Genomic DNA, 19,746 nt, shown 5'->3' on the forward strand with positions numbered 1-19,746 from the left:
AAAAATTACATAATTACATAAAATGCCAAAATACAGGCGTTGCAGATATGGAAAATGGAAAATAATAATAATAATAAAGTATTGAATACAAACAAATGCACTCACTGAAAAGTTGTATTGCTGTTAGTTGAGAACATTAATTATCAAGCAGAAAAATTTTACTCAGTCTTTAGTTACTAAAACAGGCCAGTCTGTTGACATTATCGGGGGACAATGTGGACCTTTTCCTTTGAATGATGTGAGCTGAGAGTGCAACGCAATCTCACAGCAATTCATAACTTTTTCATTTAGTGGCTACGGATGTTTATATAGGTTTGTTGCTATGAAACACGTGCGGAATGAACCGCCAACTTATCCAGGAAATGTTTTACGCAGCAGATGCCCTTTTAACCGCAACCCAACACTGGGAAACACCCATACACTCTTTCATTCACACACATACACTACAGTCAATTTGGTTGAATCAATTTCCCTTCAGCGCATGTGTTTGGACTGTGGGGGAAACCGGAGCACCCGGAGGAAATCCACGCGAACACAGGGAGAACATGCACACTCCACACAGAAATGCCAACTGACCCAGCCGGGGCTCAAACCAGCGATCTTTTTGCTGTAAGGCGACTGTGCTACCCACTGCGCCACCGTGACGCCCCATCAATCATGTTCCTCTTTCAAAAACAATTCCCTTCCGAAGGATGGTGAACGAGTGAGTGCTTAATGTGTTTGTGCGTTTGTGTTGATGAAAGAAAGAAAACCGAATAGTCAATGAATGAAGCTAAAAAAAGACTTCAGGGTAGAAAGCAAGCTGTTCTGGTTGGAAATATAATAGCACAAGATGACTCAGAAAAAAAACATCCGAAAATAAAAAAAGACATTATAAAATATTTAAATGATCTTATTAAGGAACCAGATTTCACACAATGTTTTTCACATGTGATTGTGATAAATCTCACTCGCGCACACACACACACACACACACACTCCAGACTGACCTCCCGGTGCGCTGCAGCTCAGGGCCTCCGTGTCCACCATGTTCCTCCGTCTCTGCCAGCTCTCCATTAGGCACCGCGGGGATCTTTCTCTTCTCCTGTTTTTATCAAACACACAGACAGAAACGACACACACTTCATCAAGCTGACAGCAAGACTCGCGGCGTTATTCCTCAAACATTCTGCTTAGTGTAAGTGTTAAACTGCTGTAATTAATTCATGCCCAACTGATTCACACGCATTTGTTTTCTAGACAGCTAGGATGATGTCATCATACAATTTGCATGCTGAATTGTGATTGGCCATATGTATATCTGATATATTGCTGTATAAAAACACGTGTTACATTATAGATGTTACATTGTACATTTTATATATATATATATATATATATATATATATATATATATATATATATATATATATATATATATATATATATATAAACATACACACACACACACCTCGGCAGATGATTTTTTTTTCTCAAAGATTTAAGCTTATATTTTGATAGTTTTTACTATGTTTTTTTTTATTGCAAAAAGACAAAATCCTAAGATTTAAAGTTACAATATTTTATTTTTATTTTATTTTTTTTATTTTGATACGCATACATTAAAAATATAATCTAAAATATAAAAATAGAATCTAGATTTCAATTCATTCTATTCATCAAAGAATGAGTAAATATGTTACAATATAGAAAAATGTACAATACTTCTATATTATTATTATTATTATTATTATTTATACATAAATATTGCTAAATATATTAATTATTGTTAATATTTTATTGAATTAACCACAACAAATACATCAAATAATCATTGGTAAAGTTCTTACTGTAGTATTTCTCACAAAAGTCACGTGCTTCCTTCATGTTTGTCACCCTTATGTTTGTTTGATGCAGCTGAGGCAGAGATTGAGGCACACTCTGGCCCTGTTTACACTAGTACATTTTAGTTTTAAAACAGCGTTTTAGAATAAAAAAGATTCACGTTATAACGAGGAGACTGACACAAAGGGATCCATTTTGCAGTATTTAATAGCCACAGTTCAATCACAAACATACAACACACACTAAAATGCGAACTCACATCAACAGCATTCAATATAGATCGTGAGGCTGGTGGCTGACAGACACAGAGTGAGTTACCAGGCATGGGTCAAAGGCAGGCAGCGTGGTTCAGAGTCCGTATAACAAGCATGGGTCAAGGGCAGGCAGAAGGCAACTCAGAGTCAGAAACAGTCCGGGGTAATACACAAAAGATCAGGCAGGGAATAACGCTCAGAAATGTTGGCCATGGCTGAACAAGACTTCGCAATGAACTGGTGTTTGAGTGTGGCTTATATAGGGAGCGTGGGTCGTTAACGGGATTCAGTTCAGGTGTGTGCACAATCAGTTTAGGTGGATGATGTAATGCTTAGAAGTCCGGGGATGGCGGCCTCTGCTGGCCAGCAAGGGGAATGACTGGGACCGAGTCGGTGACACACGTCCACATTAGCGTTTCACTCAGCGTTTCTAAACAACTCTCCGTCTACACCACACCACTGAAAACACACATAAAGTGACCACACACACCTACTCTGGCATGCGCTGCAGCATATCTAGCCAGATGTGAGCTGTGCTCGTCGGTCTGTTCATCAAGGATCTCCCGCTGGATCTAATCTCACTATATTTGTTAAACGTGATATTTAATTAATCTTGTTGTCTATATCTAACAACATATTCCCCCAACTTTGGTGTTTTGAATCTATTACTTGTTCTCAGGTAACGTGTTTTGGCTGAGCGCAAAGAGAAGTTAATAATTAATGTAACCACATACGTTCTTTATATTGACTGATCGCTTGCCTTTACTTCCTATAATGTATAAACTTATTGTACGTTATACTTTTATAATGGCCATTATTGATTATTTACACTGATATTCAGCAAAAGAGAGGCTATGTTTCATATTTTCACTGAAAAAGAAAGGAGGTAGTGATGTTATAGGCTCAGTTTTGTTATGAATAGGCATGCAGTGAAGATGACACTCATATATGCAGCACGACGCCTCAACATTTCTGCTGTCTGTTAAGTTTTTAATATCAAAATGAAAATAGCAGTTCCTTATTTCATGTTTTAATTTTATTGTTCAGATATTGAAACACCGTATGTATCCAGGATGATGTGAATAAGGTTATAAAGTACACTGTTCCCTCTGGAGATTTACCCGACGTGTCCTCTGGAGTCTGTTTTCTATATTAAACTTGTGAAGTCTGAACTTACAAGGAGATGATGCAGGACTGAACTGTGTGTGTTAGGCTACTTAATATTGAGGAAAAGACCCAATCAGAGAGGCGAATGTCTGCAGCCCCGTCTCCGTTTTCAGATGTCTCCGTTTTCCCCAATCCACACTGGGAGGGAGCAGCAGCGTTTGCAGTGAAAGGGGCCTCTTCAGCGTTTCCAAAACGCTCCCTTTCGGTGCTCGAAAACTCTGGCGTAGTGTTGACGGATGTCGTAACCGTAGCAAAACTTATGCGTTTTAAAACGAAAACGCATTAGTGTAAAGGCATGTGGGAACAGTGGGCGGTGAGAACCAGCATTAAAGGCATAGACCACAAAAACAGCTACATTGTGTTAAAGCAAAAAATTCAAACATTTTTAAAGGTGTATTAAATAATCTGATGGGTGTTTTTGAGTTGAAACTTTACAGACACATTCTGGAGACACAAACGACTTTTCTTAAACCTAAAAATCTTTAATGAAGGCAGCATTGATTCGCTTGGAGCCGTTTCGAGTCCACTAGATTCTTTTAGAGGTGCATCCGGCTCTGAGCTCATAAACTCCTCTAGAAACTTAACCTGGATGATGGAGGCTTTCAGCAGTGCTTCTGATTGAGCCGAGCCCAGTTTGATGAACTGTTGTTGGTGTGTGCAGGAGGATTTTCCCCAGGACACCAACAACAGCCGCTATGTCATAAAGTGGAGGAACTATGACGTCACTTTGTAGGCTAATCGGCTGCTAGCATAAAACTGGTTCCCTCGTGAAAATCCCTATAGGATTTTCCCATAGGGTTTTCGAAGATTGCAAATAATAAGCTCTGTGTTCAAACACGGTTCATTACACTTGCACGTTTTGTTCAGCCGGATAATCCTCACACGAAAATACAACTTTGAGCACTTTTGGATCTTAAATGCAAACGCAAGAGTTGAAAAGCTCACATTAGGCTATAATTGGACTACAGAGCCCTCGGGGCGCTCGTCAGTGACGTCAGCCCCACCCTGCTACAGACGACTTATCAAGCTTATTATTAGAAATAATGTCCATGACAAAGAGTTAATCTCTCTGTTCATTACATTATAATCCACGGTATATATTATAAACTAATAAATACGCAAACACACATAGACCTTTGTGCCTTTTGGATCGTTTTTACGTGGGAAATACATCTGTTTTGCTTTGCGGTTGTTCTAAAAGTTTTAAAAATGTGTATGAATGTGCCTACATAGTATCATCATAAGACATTTGAATAAGTGTATCGCTCGCGTGCACACAGCCCGCTTACCTTAAAACAGACGACAGAAACGAGGCGTGAGGAGAAACAAGTCAATCAAATGCCTGCAAGTTCCATCATCATGGACAGAGCAACATTCAATATTCCTTTTTTGTCACGAATTACAGCGAAAAGCAGCTTATACAGTCACATCTGCTGAACGTTTTATGGAGGAGTGTAAATACTGCAGTTAAATGTGTTCAGATGAAGAAAAAAAGACAAAAAATCACTTGATCACGTTAAAATGACAGTTAACATGCATGTATTTTTACACATTTATTTACACGTTTGCATTACTGAGAGCAGGAAAGAAACAGGCTGCTGCACTGGTGAGCAGTATCTTCATAATATCGTTTAATTAAAATAAATGATCAACAAATTAGTCTGTCTCGACAGCCTTTATAAGTGAAGGAATTGTCTACACACAATCTGAATTCCTAATTAAAATAATACTACAAACTATAAAATACTATTCATGAAAATACTTAAATAACAGGCAAATCCAAACGCCCAACACAAGCAGGCTGCGCTCCAGACCAGATCAGCTCGATGACGTATATTGTCCCCGACGCCGCCTGTAGTCCCATTTAGCAACTTGACAGCAACCGTCTTTTTAAAGAAGCATAATCGATTTAAAAGTTGAAGAGTGTGCTGTAACTGATGTGTTTTATGTGAAACGTGAAAGTATCTTAAGTTGGTGTTAGCCACGGACCTTATTTAAGCGATTTTACTGAAACCCCTTTCAAAAAACCCATTGACTTTGGGACGAGGGAACCGGAGGTGCTAAAATGCTAACTCGCTTCCGGGTTTTTGCATACAAATTGACGTCATAGTTCCTCCACTCTATAATCATGCCCCCACAAGAGCAAGCTCCTGACTGGTTAATGCGGTGCGAATGTCTGCTGAAGTTCAGATTCTCGAAATTCTCGAGTTCGCGTGATTTGCATGTTAAGTGCATCAAACGAGCAAAATGCTCAATTCGCGCAGTGCCATTCGTGCAATTTTAGGCGCGTGCCATTCGCGCCTCGTCATTTGCGTGTATCGCGCCGCAGGATGTCTAATTGCGCCTTTGCCTTGACTTCACACGTTAATCACTCGCGCTTGACGCTCCTTCCGCTTCTTAACCCTAACCCTCTCTCCTTTATATTTTGTAGTACTGTATTTATACCATAGTAATTTTATTTTTTTGTGGTTAATTATTGTGATCTCCCAATTGCAACAGAGAAATACTAAGAAATCTCTGTGGACTGATGGCATTTCATTCTGCTTTATAATCTTAAAATGTGAGCAAAATCAGCTGTTTTGTCATCGCTTTAGACATTACGCTAGAGAATCATTCAAGTACTAGCTCTAAAGTGACATTTGTGAAGCAGTAACGGTTTCTGCTGTTCTGACATCAGCTGCAGATGTGAATAAACAGCAAAAGAAAGTAGTTCCTCTTTTAGACACACTCATAGCAGTGCCATGTGGCTAGTGGGAAACTAAGGAAATTAGCCTGTGGCCTCGAGCCAACGCACGCCTCCTAGCAGTGTTGATATACAGCCATTTCGCACTGCTACTCATGTGATGTTGCTCTTATAAATATAATTATAGCTAATATATTTGATCACATATGTATATATTTGTACTTAATACATTTAAATTACTATTTTTGCAACATTTTTAATTATATGTTGCACATATTACACATATTTAGATATCTGAAATCCAAACATGATCTTTATAACACTAATGGACATTTTCTGACTTATCACTGTTATGCTCACCAAGGTTGCATTAAAAAACAAAGTAAAAATTGTTATTATTATATTAATTATTATAGTAAATATTATTACGATTTACAATAACAGTTTTCTATGTGATCGTACTGCAAAATGTACTTTACTCCTGTGATCGCCCTGACTTTTCTGCATCATTATTCCAGTCTTCAGTGTCACATGACCCTTCAGAAATCCTTTTAATGTGCTGATTAGATGCTCAAGAAAAGCACATTTGTAAGTAAAATCAGTCTTAAAAGCTGTTGTGCTTATTTGATGAATAGAATGAATTGAAATCTAGATGCTAAATATTTTAAATGCATGCATATCAAAATAAAACAAAATGATCATTGTAATTTTAAATCTTAGGATTCAGTCTTGCAATTTGTAAAAAAAAATAATAATAATTGCGAGATATAAGCTTAGACTTTGAAATGAAAGTAAACAAATTATGTTTTTTTTATATACATTTCTTTGGCAGAAGCAAACATAAGCATATATGATTTAACTACATAGATCTAAGCTTATCGTAAGAAAAAAAAGTTAATATATTTTTAAAAAGGACAGAAATATTGTTTATTGTTGTATATTGTACCATATTCACTAATTTGAAACGTTAAAAAACCTATTTACTTTCTTTGCTCTATTGGGATTTTGTGCCTTAAAGAAAGTCAACAATGCTGATTTCTCAATAAACCTGGCTAAATAAAGTAGACTATTTCTTTAAGAAATCATAGTTGAAAGCAAACCATGCTGATATGGAGTAAAATGACGGAATTAAAATTTTGGGGTCAACCCCTCACAACAAAATACAAAGAGATCTCAAATAAATCATCTGGATCATTGTACGCTCATCTGTTGTTCAGATTACCATTGTCGGTTCTGTACATACATCACTGAATAACTCAAGAAAACGCTCTATATTGAGTATAGAAATGGAGTGAAGTGCTAAAGTTAATCCTCTGTGCAATAATTTCTGGCCAGAGATTGTAGAGTAAATGCTTGATTTTAATCTTTATAACCCAGAAACAGCTGTGCTTGTTGTAAATCATGTGCATTACATCACATGACTTACTGTACATACACATGTGGAAGAAAACACACCGGATTTTACAATACAGAGCATTTTTTTCCAGCTGATTTTACGTCTTTATGGGTCAAAGTTGAAAAATGTAATACAGATTTATATTTTTCACTGTATATTAAAATGTGTGTATATATAATTTTTTATTTTTTTTCTCTCTCTCTCTACACTATTTGTAGTCCAGCGGCACTAACCTGAGACGGGACATTTTTTGGCGGCTCTATCCTGATGGAAGGATCCCATTCTCCTGGAGGCAGAACTGTCACTTGGTCCAGAAATTCATCAATCCCAGCAATCAGATCATTGCGGTCTTTAGCTTTATAGGCCACATCATGGAACACCTACAAATGACAAAACCAAAACAGCAGATACAAAAAAAATTTGATTATTTTTGACACACAATAAAAAATATATATATACAGTATATATATATATATATATATATATATATATATATATATATATATATATATATATATATATATATATATATATATATATACTATAATAATAAATAATACAATAAATATATTCCAAGTGATATTTAACAGAGCAAGGATATTTTCACAGTTCTTTATTTCATTTTTTGCAGTTTTAATTTTTTTACTTTAATATAATTATTATTATCATCATTAATAATAATGATAAAAATAATAATAATAATAACAACAACAATAAGGTCAATACTATTAGCCCCTATAAGAAATTTGATATTTTTATTGGCTATAGAAAAAAACAATGTTGTCCAGTGACTTGGCTAATTACCCTCACTTGCCTAATTAACATAATTACCCTATTTAAGTTTTTAAATTAAACTTACAACTACAGCTGCATACTAATATCTTATTATTAAGTTATATGAGATATTAATAAATTAATGAATAAATAAAAATTAGTTGTGCCTCCAATGTGTTTGTGTGTGTGTGTGTGTGTGTGTGTGTGTGTGTGTGTGTGTGTGTGTGTGTGTGTGTGTGTGTGTGTGTGTGTGTGTGTGTGTGTGTGTGTGTATATCCGCATCCCACCCCTTGTTATTAGCCCCCTGTTTATTTTTTCCCCAATTTCTGTTTAACGGGGAGAAGATTTTTTTCTACACATTTTCTTATCATAATACACTAAAAAAACTGTTGCATGCAGAACTGTTGCAAACAATTTACTTGTGTTGAATTAAACCAAACAAATTAAGTTTAATATTGTTCAACTTAATTTGTTTGTTTAAATTCAACACAAATAAATTGTTTACAACCATTTGACGTTAAAAAATTGAGTAAATCCAAGGAATCATCTTTGAATAATTTTTTTCAGTGTAGTTTTAATAACTGATTTCTAATAACTGATTTATTTTATCTTTGCCTTGATGACAGTAAATAATATTTTTCTACATATTTTTCAAGACACTTCTATACAGCAGGTTAGGGTAATTAGGCAAGTTATTGTATAATGATAGTTTGTTCTGTAGACAATCAAAACAAAATATAGCTCAAAGGGGCTAATAATTTTGTCCTTAAAATGGTGTTCAAAAAATTAAAAGTTGCTTTTATTTTAGTCAAAATAAAACAAAAAAGACTTTCTCCAGAAGAAAAAATATTGTCAGAAATACTGTGAAAATTTCATTGCTCTGTTAAACATAATTTGGGAAATATAAAAAAAAATAAAAATTCCAAAGGGGGGCTAATAATTTTGACTCCTACTGTTACATACATATACATATATACAGTTCTGTCTAATTCTCGAATCTGATTGGCTGATAGCTGTAGGATATTCTGCAAAAACAACACTCAATCTCTTCACCCTTCTGTATTACTCTGCCCACATACCACATAGAGTGAAAGCAGATCAATAGATCTAATATAGCTGTTGGACAACATAATGCACTTTTGATGTGAGAATGTAGTTGTTTAGATTGCAACTATGCAGTTTATTTATAAGAATAGTGCCTATTTTAAATATTTATAATATTTCAGCATGTCGGTGTCCATCAGCCTGTCATACTGAGCAGAGAAAAGACGTTGACTTGTTGACGTTCCGCCACAAGATGGTGACAGAGACCGCATGATTAGCACTTAGAGGAGCAAAAAACTCATTTAAATCATTATTAAGCAGGTAAGTAACAGTCAATCTCTCTCTTTTGTATATTGGTAGTGTTTGTATGCTGGTAGTTTGTTTTGCTTTGGCATTTTCAGAGTTAATTATTGTGATCTCCCGATTGCAACAGAGAAATCTCTGTAGACTGATGGTATTTCACGCCATTCAGCCTTATAATCTTAAATTTTGTGAGCAAATGTAACGGAGGCCAGCTAGTGTGTGCTGTGCAGGTAAACCTCACTCCTCTGACCTCTAGACGTGCTCTAGCGACAGACACTAGAAGCCATGGTCTTTAGCCTCCTTGGTACAGAGCCCGACTCCCATGCGGAAGGTCGCCGGTTCGAAACAAGCTCGGAGCGGGTTGGGTGGTGTAGAGCCGGCGGAGCTACATTGGTGCCGTGACCCGGATGGGAGTGAGGTTTAGGTGGGTGAGTGTAACGGAGGTCAGCTAATGTATGCTGTGCAGGTAAACCTCACTCCTCTGACCTCTAAAGATGCTCTAGTGACAGATACTAGAGGCCATGGTCTTTAGCCTCCTTGGTAGAGCAACCGACTTCCATGCGGAAGGTCACCATTTCGATCCCGGCTCGGAGCGGGTTGGGTGGCGTAGGACTGGCGGGGCTACACAAAATCACCTGTTTTGTCATCACTTTAGACATTACGCTAGAGAATCATTCAAACACTAGCTCTAAAGTGATGTTTGTGAAGTAACAAGGATTTCTGCTGTTCTGACGGTCAGCAGAAGATGTGAACAAATGGTGGAAGAATGGTAAAAGGATTTTTGAGACTCTTCTTGTTTGATTTTCATTTTCATACACAATTATGCCGTCCAACTGTTGTATAAATGCAATATCGCACTTGTAGCAGTGCGATATGGCAGTATACCATCACTGGTAGGACACTAAGGCACTCGAGCCATGCCACGCCTCCCACCAGTGCCGATATACTGCCATATTGCACTGCTACAAGTGTGATATTGCTCATATATTACACCATTTCTATCATTTTGTCTGTGTTATATGTTCTGTAGAATATGTTTAAAATAATTTCCATATTGGTGGCAAATATGCCACTATCGATACATCGGCGACAAGCTAATATCAGCCAAAAAAATCAGCAAAGCGATTCATGGGTCTGGCACTACTAAGCAAAACTTGAGAGATATTTGTGAAGAAATTAGCGCTTCAAATGAGGTCTAATAATTATACTTCCAAATGTATATGTCTTTACGAATATCTATATATGAAAAAAAAAACACTTAGTCCTATTTTTATTCTCTTCAATGTCTTAAGATACATCTAACAAGAGAACAAAAACAATGTGGATTTGACAGTAAACGAGGGTAATTACATGATGGCAATTTTTTAATACACACGACTTCTTTAACACTTCCTATACAGGAAGCATGGCAACACATATATTTGCATGCTCTTCAATAAAGTCTCAAGGTGTTGCCGTAGCAACATCGAGCATCAGGCTGGCACGAGGGTGGTTTTCTGGCTAATTAGCAGTCATTTGCATGTGATTAAGGCTGTTCTGAAAGTCTCCTCTGCACCTCAAACACTGAAGTGAGAGAGAATCTGCTGAGCTGTGAAAGACCTCACGAGTCTCTTATACACTATTATCACAGCGATAATACACTCAAGGTTATGCATTCGTGAGGTGTTTTTAGATAATAAAATAGATTATAAAACAACAGTAACAGTAATTAACGATCACACTGAGTCGCACTTGGCTTATGGCAAGTGCAAATGGATTATTTCTATTCTAATTCTTCTCTTATGAATGTCAATATTTTAATTACATCGTTTGTTATTGACATTTTTATTATTACATCATACCTGTCAACCCCCCGTTTTTCCCAGGATTCACCCGTATTTTACAGTTCCATCCCGCTATCATCCCGTAAAGGTATTTTCCCGTATTTCTCCTATATTTTCAATCTTTCTATGAAAGGTGGCAATAAACATTAAAGAGCCGATCCTCATACACTACGGCCAATTTCTTTCATTCTTCATTCATTAATTCATTAATTAATTTATTCATTCATTCATGTTCTTTTCGGCTTAGTCCCTTTATTATTTATAATTTCAGAGATTCAGCATGTCGGCAGCCATCAGCCTGTCATACTGAGCAGAGCAAAGACAGTTGACAGCCTGCCACAAGATGGCGACAGAGACCGCATAATAAGCCCTTATAAGAGAAAAACTCAGTAATATGCAGCATTAATACATTGCTTAATACATAATACATCACTTTTGTAAAGCATTACTCCCAAAACTACCTATAGCACATGTGTTTGGACTGTAGGGGAGACCAGAGAACCCGGAGGCAACATGGGGAGAACACGCAAACTCCACACAGAAATGCCAACTGACCCAGCCGGGAGCTACCGTATTGCTGTGAGGCAACAGAGCAACCCACTGAGCCACTGTGTCACCCTAAATAAATCGATACATTATTTTTCTAAATTATTTTTGCTCATCTAATTGAGCAATCTAATACATTTCATTTAATTTTCACCACAGCGGAATAAACCTCCACAATCTAATACATTTAATAATATATTTAATCTTATAATATAATTAAATAAAAGTAAATTTATAATTATTATAAAATCCCTCATAATTTAATATATAAAGACAAAATAAAATAATATCTTGAGATACCTCATCTGTCATCAAGGTTGCGATGGATCTGCCAATCTCGTGATACTGAGCTCCTTTTCCCAGAGGTCCGAGAAGGATGAACAGAAACCTGAAACACACACGCAACACTAATGTACTGCTGCATTTACATTGCATCCGAAAAGTATTAATAGCACTTCACTTTTTCCACACATTTTTATGTTACAGCCTTATTCCAAAATGGATTAAATTCATTCATTTCCTCAACATTCAATGTGAAAAAGAGTTTTTGAAATTGTTGCAAATTTATAGAAAAAAACCCCCCTGAAAAATCACATGTACATCAGTATTCACAGCCTTTACTCAATACTGTGTTGATGCACTCTTTGCAGTACCTCTCAAGCTCTATCAGGTTAGATGGGAAATGAGAGTGTACAGCCATTTTCAGATCTCTCAGAGATCTTCAATAGAATTTAGGTCTGGCCTCTGGCTGGGCCACTCAAGGACGTTCACCGAGTTGTTGTGAAGCCACTCCATTGATATTTTGGCGGTGTGCTTTGGGTCATTGTCCTGCTGGAAGATGAACCGTCACCCCAGTCTGAGGTCAAGAGCACTCTGAAGCAGGTCTTCATTCAGGATGTCTCTGTACATTGCTGCATTCATCTTTCCCTCTATCCTGACTAGTCTTCCAGTTCCTGCTGCTGAAAAACATCCCCACAGCATGATGCTGCGGCTGCCACCCCCATGCTTCACTGTAGGGATGCTATTAGCCTGGTGATAAGCACTGCTTGGTTTTCTCCAAACGTAACATCTGTAACCATCTGTAGTCCTGTCTCGGAGGTCTACAGTCAATTCCTTTGTCTTGGTCTTTGGTTTGTGCTTTGACATGCACTGTCAACCCTGGGCTCTTATATAGACAGGTGTATGCCTTTTTAAATCATGTCCAATCAACTGAATTGACCACAGGTGAACTCTAATGAAGCTGCTGAAACATCTCAAGAATGATCAGTGGAAACAGAATATACCTGAGCTCAATTTAGAGCTTCACGGCAAAGGCTGTGAATACTGATTTAGATGTGATTTTTCAGCTTTTTATTTTTAATAAATTTGCAACAATTTCAAAAACTCTTTTTTCACATTGTCATTATGGGGTGTTGTGTGTGGACTGTTGAGGAAACCAATGAATTTAATCCGTTTTGGAATAGGGCTGTAACATTAAAAAATGTTGAAAAAGTGAAGCGCTATCAATACTCTCCAGATGCAATGTAGATCCAGTTTTACACCACGTCCTAAATTAAGGTTGTAGGTTTGCTCTTGACATTAGTACGGCAGAATCCAAATATTTTTGTGAGTAAATTGCATACAAGTCAATGTAAATGTGATAACAGAGGTGCATTACCATCCTGCGCTCGAACAATGCATTGCCACGAACTTTAGAAATTTGCGAGTGGTAGTCACTGCAGAGACACTTGGGTAGAGTTAAGCTCCAGCAAGGGGAGCTTGAGCTCCAGCTCCTCCTTCCTTGCACTTCTTCTACAAGTGATGTCACTGGGGGTTGAGGTTAGGGGTGGGGTGGGTGAACGCATTAAAACAGCTTGTAGGAAGAGGAGTTGGATCTCAAGCCCCCCCTCATTGGAGCCCAAGTGGCTCTGCAGCAAGCAGTGTCTTGAATTTTGCCTTATTCGCATCTTCCTCATTCGTTTTGAACACAGCCATGTTGGCCAATCAGAAAGGACAAAAACCTGTTATAGTGTCCTCATGACCACACTGTACCCAGAGTTTTTTGAAAATCTTCACTTTGGTCTACATCTTTTAGAAAGTTTTGGTTTGAGTCACCCAATATTCCATTTTTGTGTGGACAAACAGTGAAACCGTGTAGAAAAAAGTGCGGTTTTAAAAATACCCATGTTCATGTGGACAAGACCTTAGACTCAATCCTCTAGTTGTGTGTTCACCTGGTGGTAATGGGCACCTCTGCCAGTCCATTGAGCAGCACAGCAGGAGAGAGACGGACAAACGCCACCACAGGCCGGTCCAGAAACTCCAGCTCTCCCACCAGGACATTAGAGGCCTCTGCTCCTGGAGGAATCTTCTTCATGAAGTGCAGGTCTATCTGTAAAAACACAATGACGCAAGAGTCAGAATAAATGAAACAAACTTCATTAAACATGATGTACACACACCTGGACATCAACTCTATAACTACACTCACTAATCACTTTATTAGGTGTCGAACTGCTTTTTAACGCAAATTTGTAATCAGCCAATCACATGGCAGCAACTCAATGCATTTCAGCATGTAGACATGTGCTGTTTCTCAATTCCAAGGACGCAGAGAACAGACTTGTGTTCTTGTGAAGACCTGTCTTGCCAGGTCACCTCGGAAGAACGTACTCGGAAGAACACGAAAACACAGAACGTGTCTTTTTCAAATTTCAGTTGCAACCCATATCAAACACACCTGCCTGTAATTATCACGTGGGCTGCGTCCAAAACCGCCTACTGCTCAGTAGGTACTGCATTTGAATTTAAACGTACTATTCGGCCGTTAGAAAGGTACATTCTATACAGTATAAATGTGAAAAGTATGAATGGAATTCGGACGTACTACATCCGCCATTTTGTCATGGTCACTTGACCTACCAGCGTCAATTGCGTCGCTTTACTCCCATTCATAAATTCTCTTGTGGGGCATCATGGGATAGCGTGGTGTACATGTGATGCACACTTCAGAATCTCGCCGGTAGTAGTAAGTCATCCAGGTACTTCTCGCATACTGATTTTCGAATTCTATGAATTCGGACATACTACTCGGCTCGCATACTGATTTTAGCGTACTGTATAGTATGGAAGTATGCGTTTTTGGACGAAGCGGTGGTGTTCAGGTTAATTAATTGGTTCAGGTGTGTTTGATATGGGTTGCAACTGAAATCTGCAGGAAGGTGGCTCTCCAGGAACAGGGTTGGCCACCCCTGCTCTAGTGTGACCACAGCTTAAGGCCCCTATGTTTTCATCATGTGACCTTCCCCATGTGCTCCTTTGCTCCGTTTCCCGGCATTTGTGTTCATCCCCTGTGTGTCATTATAGTCATCATGTCCTGTGCATTTATAGTCCTCTGTGTTGTTTGGTCATTGTCTGGCATTCTTGATTATGCACTGTAGCCACCCCATGTCGTTCCCGAGTTTCCTGTGTTTTCTATGTCCTTCGTGTGAGTGTTAATCAACAAATCTACATGTTTGATAACTCCTGTGATCCTGTGCCTTTTTGAGAGAGCCCAGGCGTGATGATGACTAAAAATAAAAATAAGACAAAATATACAAAAACAATCCATAAGAAAATGTCATATTTATTTGTAGCAGAGGCCAACTAGTGAAGTGCTGTGCAGGTAAACCTCACTCCTCTGACCTCTAAAGGTGCTCTAGCGACAGACGCTAGAGGCCATGGCCTTTAGCCTCCTTGTTAGAGCAACCGACTCCATGCAGAAGGTCGCCGGTTCGATACCAGCTCGGAGCGGGGTTACATATGCAACCCATCCAAATCCAGGATTCTGAGATTTAATTTTCAGATGAATATGGAATATATAACTGCGTAAAAACACAAATCCATAAATCTCATGGGTTGCTATGGAAAAGTGTTTTCAGACACATATAGGTTTAGGGCCGAAGGTCAAAAGTATGTATGGGAGATTATGTACATTTGCGTAATGCAAAAGGCCATGTGTTGTGTAAGATTTCATAATATGATACTCTCTTTTATTGCAGCATTTCATCATGACATATGCGCACCCTGACAGTGCCGCATCTCATCTGTGCAGGGGATCACAAGCATAATACCTACTTAAACAGGAAACAGAACAGTCTAATATCAGGTAAAGAGGTTTTCAGCCACAATGTGTTTAAAGCATAATCCCTTTCCCAGAACAGACTGGCAGCAGAACAGGACGATTCAGAGAAAATCAGCAGAGCTCCATGTGCTGTACTGTGCGGCAGACTTTCTGCACTGAATGTTCATTAGTTTAATAGAAACCTCAGCACATGTGGTGAAAAATGTTAAGGGTAAATGTGTGGTTTAGATTAAAGAAAGAAGAGAAGAGAAGACTTTTTAATGTGCATTTGTTGGCACAGCATGTGTATTTGGATATAACTCAGTTTTTTGACCACACTTCGTTATTATTGTTCATTTATTCGTTAGCTGGAAATTAGAAATGAATTTAGAAATGGTTTTGAAACAAATCTTTGCGCTTTACAATTGAAATTAATTATTTATAGGCTAATGGATGTCTGTGCGTACAAGGTTTTCTATCCACAAGAGCGAAGAAAATAAGCTCAACCCTTTTAGACCATACGCCAAGGCGCAAAGCGGATTTTTCCGTCCTTATATTGGCAAAAGTGGATTCTGACATGCCCTTAATGGATTTGTGCCCTGCGCTTTGCACTTTGCACATGAATCCCCTGCTGAAAAATACAACTTAAACCAGCCTAGGCTGGTTGGCTGGTTTTAGCTGGTCGACCAAAACCCCTCTAAAACCAGCCTGGTTTCCAGCCATTTCCAGCCTGGTCTTAGCTGTTCAGGCTGGGAGATGACCAGCTAAAACCAGCTTGACCAGCCTAGCCAAGCTGGGAGTCCAGCCAAAACCAGCTATATCCAGCTTAAACCAGGCTGGTCAAGCTGGTTTTAGCTGGATTTGGCTGGTCATTTTCCAGCCTGACCAGCTAAGACCAGGCTGGAAATGGCTGGAAACCAGCCTGGAAATGGCCAAAACCCCTCTTAAACCAGGCTGGTCAACCAGCTAAAACCAGCCAACCAGCCTAGACTGGTTTAAGCTGGATTTTTCAGCAGGGATCTAAATAGAGCCCTAACATTCTATGCTAATAAAGTAGAGATGGTCACTATTGGGCGGGGCTTTCCCTCTCTGATCACACATACAAAGGGAGAATGTCAATCAAAGTGTCCAGATTGTTATCAAGTGTGACTATAGAAAACAAAATGAATACATTTGTACCGTTAGATGCTGGTTATATTCACACACCGCTATCACACAACTGTGTTTAAACCCCTTATAAAAGTGATTTGTGTATAATAGGCCCCCTTTAAGTGTATTTCAATTCTGCGTTTTTACCTTGCTGAAATCCACAGTACTGTTTTCCCGACTCACGTCGTGCTTGACTTCAATGTTCATTGGCTGAGTCTGAGGTGAAATCGTCTGACCTGCAAACACAGACACAATCAATCAATCAATACAATGCCAATGCAAACCAGTGTTGCTCAGCCCATGACTGAAACGCCGCATAAGCATTATGTATTTTCATATTTCCGATGTAGCAGACTGAATGATTGAGGTTTATGGATTTGCAGGAGAGAAATGATTCAAGTGAAGGCCACATATCTGATGTGTTTGAACCAAACGGCAACCTCCCGCTCTTTCTTGTGAAGCTTATACGGACATAAGTGAAACTGCAATTCATGGAAATTCTGCCAAGCCTGGCTCCATAATAGAGCAGATTTCTATTGACCCCAGTGTTAAAATGGCCAACTTCACAGCAGAAAAAATATGTTTACAGCCTGGTACATATCAATATTTTGGTGTATATAGCTTATATTACCTTTCATGTGAAGGGGTGAATTTTTTATAACTCATTAGTTTCATTTATATTGAGTTATATTTAGTCTGGATAATTAGGGGTTTGGCTACTTGAGTGACTTGCTGATCGCCGTCACTTCACCTCAGCTTATTCCAGCTGATTAGCCGCTGAGCTCGGCCTATTCATCGAATTTTTGTTTTGTTTTATGTGGCTTTACACAGTTGCCTTTTGGAATTATTTCCTACAATTATCAGATGATATGGCATGCTGTGTGCACTTAATTGTGATCACAAGCCATTCACGTTGCCTCCATTTCCCAGGTGACTATATACTTATATATCATATCTATAAATGTATTTGATTTAAGATCATTTATCATTTATAATGTTCTTTAGAGCTGTAATGCACTCCAGAATCTGCCAGATTGATTAGCTGAAGGCTCTAGAACAGTCATCTGAAATGTTCTCATGCAGTGTTATGCCTAGATTTCATCAATAGCATTGCATTTACCAACACAGACTATATTTGAAGTGTTTGGAAGCAATTCTGTAGAAAAACGTCATAAGAACAGCAGTGTTTTTAAAAGACTAAACACTTTATTAATATAGGATACAACCAAGCACATGTGGTCAGGACACAAACAAGCCGCAGGTAATGAAGTATTAAGCGTTTCTCACAAAGAAAAGCCTGACTAAGCAAAATGCTAGCAGGTGTCTGTAGCTCCGCTCAGGCTTCGCCTTTTCGCCCTTGTTTGGTTTTCACCAGTCGGGTCGATGAAGCGCGAACAAAATGGCTCTGGTCATGCCATGCCTTCTGGTAGCTTCTTTTGTGCTCTTTAGAAACCTTTGGGTGACATCACGGATACTCCGTCCATATTTTTTACAGTCTATGGTTTCAAGAGTTCACACTTAGCTGATGACTGATTATAACGCTTGTTTGGCATGCTGTCCTGGGAGAGAGCCCTGAGCTCATAAGATTCTCGAGCCTGGGGCTCCCTCCAGTTTGCAAGGCGAGAGGGGAGTTTGAGCTCAGGTAGATCTCGAGAACTCCCCAGCTGTAGTAGCTAATGAACAGATAGTGATTGCTCTTAAGAGATAACTCTTTACTAGGAGCATGTCTATGGTGCTGATTTAGATTAGTCAATTAATTTAAGTTGCATGTTTTAGAACGGAAACCTGGGAACCTGGGGAAAACCCACGTAAGCACGGGGAAATCGTGTAAACTGTGCACAGAAACGTCTGCTAGCTTGGTAAAGACTAGAACCAGTAATGTTCTTGCTGAGGTAACAGTGGTAACCACTGGGCCACTGTGCCACTCATCTAGAAAAGGAGGAGTAAGGGTAAAAGGGGGGGATTCTTCAAAACGAAGATGCTGCTGTATGGAACTTAGGGTATTTATAGTGGCTTAGGAATCATCTGATTGGTGGATCATAAATTGAATAATGCGGGACCGGCTGCAAGCAATCATAAGCATTTGATTCACTCAAAATTAGTTTAGAAATAAACTTCACTTAACTAGTGCTGGACAATACGTCTGCAATGTTAGGCTGGATTATAGTTGACCAGGAACTACAGTACTACTGTAATACTGTTTAAAAAATCCTTGCTCTGTTAAACATCATTTGGGAAATATTTGAAAAAGAAAACAAAATTCACAGGAGGAATATATTTAGTCTTTCTAATATCATGCAGCTCTAGTTTTAATCATAGACTGTAAAAGATATAGAAGTAGTATCTGTTAAGTCACTCATAGGTTTCTGAAGAGCACAAATGAAGCTACAAGTAGGCGCGGCCAACCGTCGCCATTTTGTTTATGCGTCATCGCACCGACCGGGGGATACCAAACAAGGGTAAAGAGGCGGAGCATGAGCGGAGCTACAGACACCTGCTAGCATTTTGCTTAGACAGGTTTTTCTTTGGGAGAAACGCTTAATACTTCATTATCTGCAACTCGTCCTTAACACATGTGCTTGGTTGTATCCTATATTAATAAAGTGTTTAGACTTTTAAAAACACTGTAATAATACACTGAGCTACTAAACATTGCTTTTTTTACAGGAGGAAAATGTGAATTACTTCCAAACACTTCAAAT

At 38.5% G+C, this 19,746-nt stretch overlaps 1 protein-coding gene across 9 annotated transcripts in view; it reads right to left on the reverse strand.

Moving 5' to 3' along the window:
- The window catches only part of slc4a10b (solute carrier family 4 member 10b), a 149,361-nt gene that overhangs the window by 48,417 nt on the left and 81,198 nt on the right, over window positions 1-19,746 (reverse strand). For all 9 annotated transcript variants that reach the window (XR_015499921.1, XR_015499919.1, XR_015499920.1 and 6 more), the window contains 5 exons: window positions 17,192-17,280; window positions 14,028-14,185; window positions 12,115-12,202; window positions 7,558-7,704; window positions 990-1,084 (listed from right to left, as the gene is read on the reverse strand). Coding sequence is in view for 4 of the 9 variants with exons in the window: in XM_087268457.1 (XP_087124583.1) it covers window positions 990-1,084; window positions 7,558-7,704; window positions 12,115-12,202; window positions 14,028-14,185; window positions 17,192-17,280 (577 nt within the window). In the remaining 5 variants the exon portion in view is untranslated. The remainder of the gene's footprint in view (window positions 1-989; window positions 1,085-7,557; window positions 7,705-12,114; window positions 12,203-14,027; window positions 14,186-17,191; window positions 17,281-19,746) is intronic.

Source organism: Danio rerio, chromosome 9 (genome assembly GCF_052040795.2).
Source record: "Danio rerio strain M-AB ecotype USA chromosome 9, GRCz13ab, whole genome shotgun sequence".
NCBI lineage: Eukaryota > Metazoa > Chordata > Actinopteri > Cypriniformes > Danionidae > Danio > Danio rerio.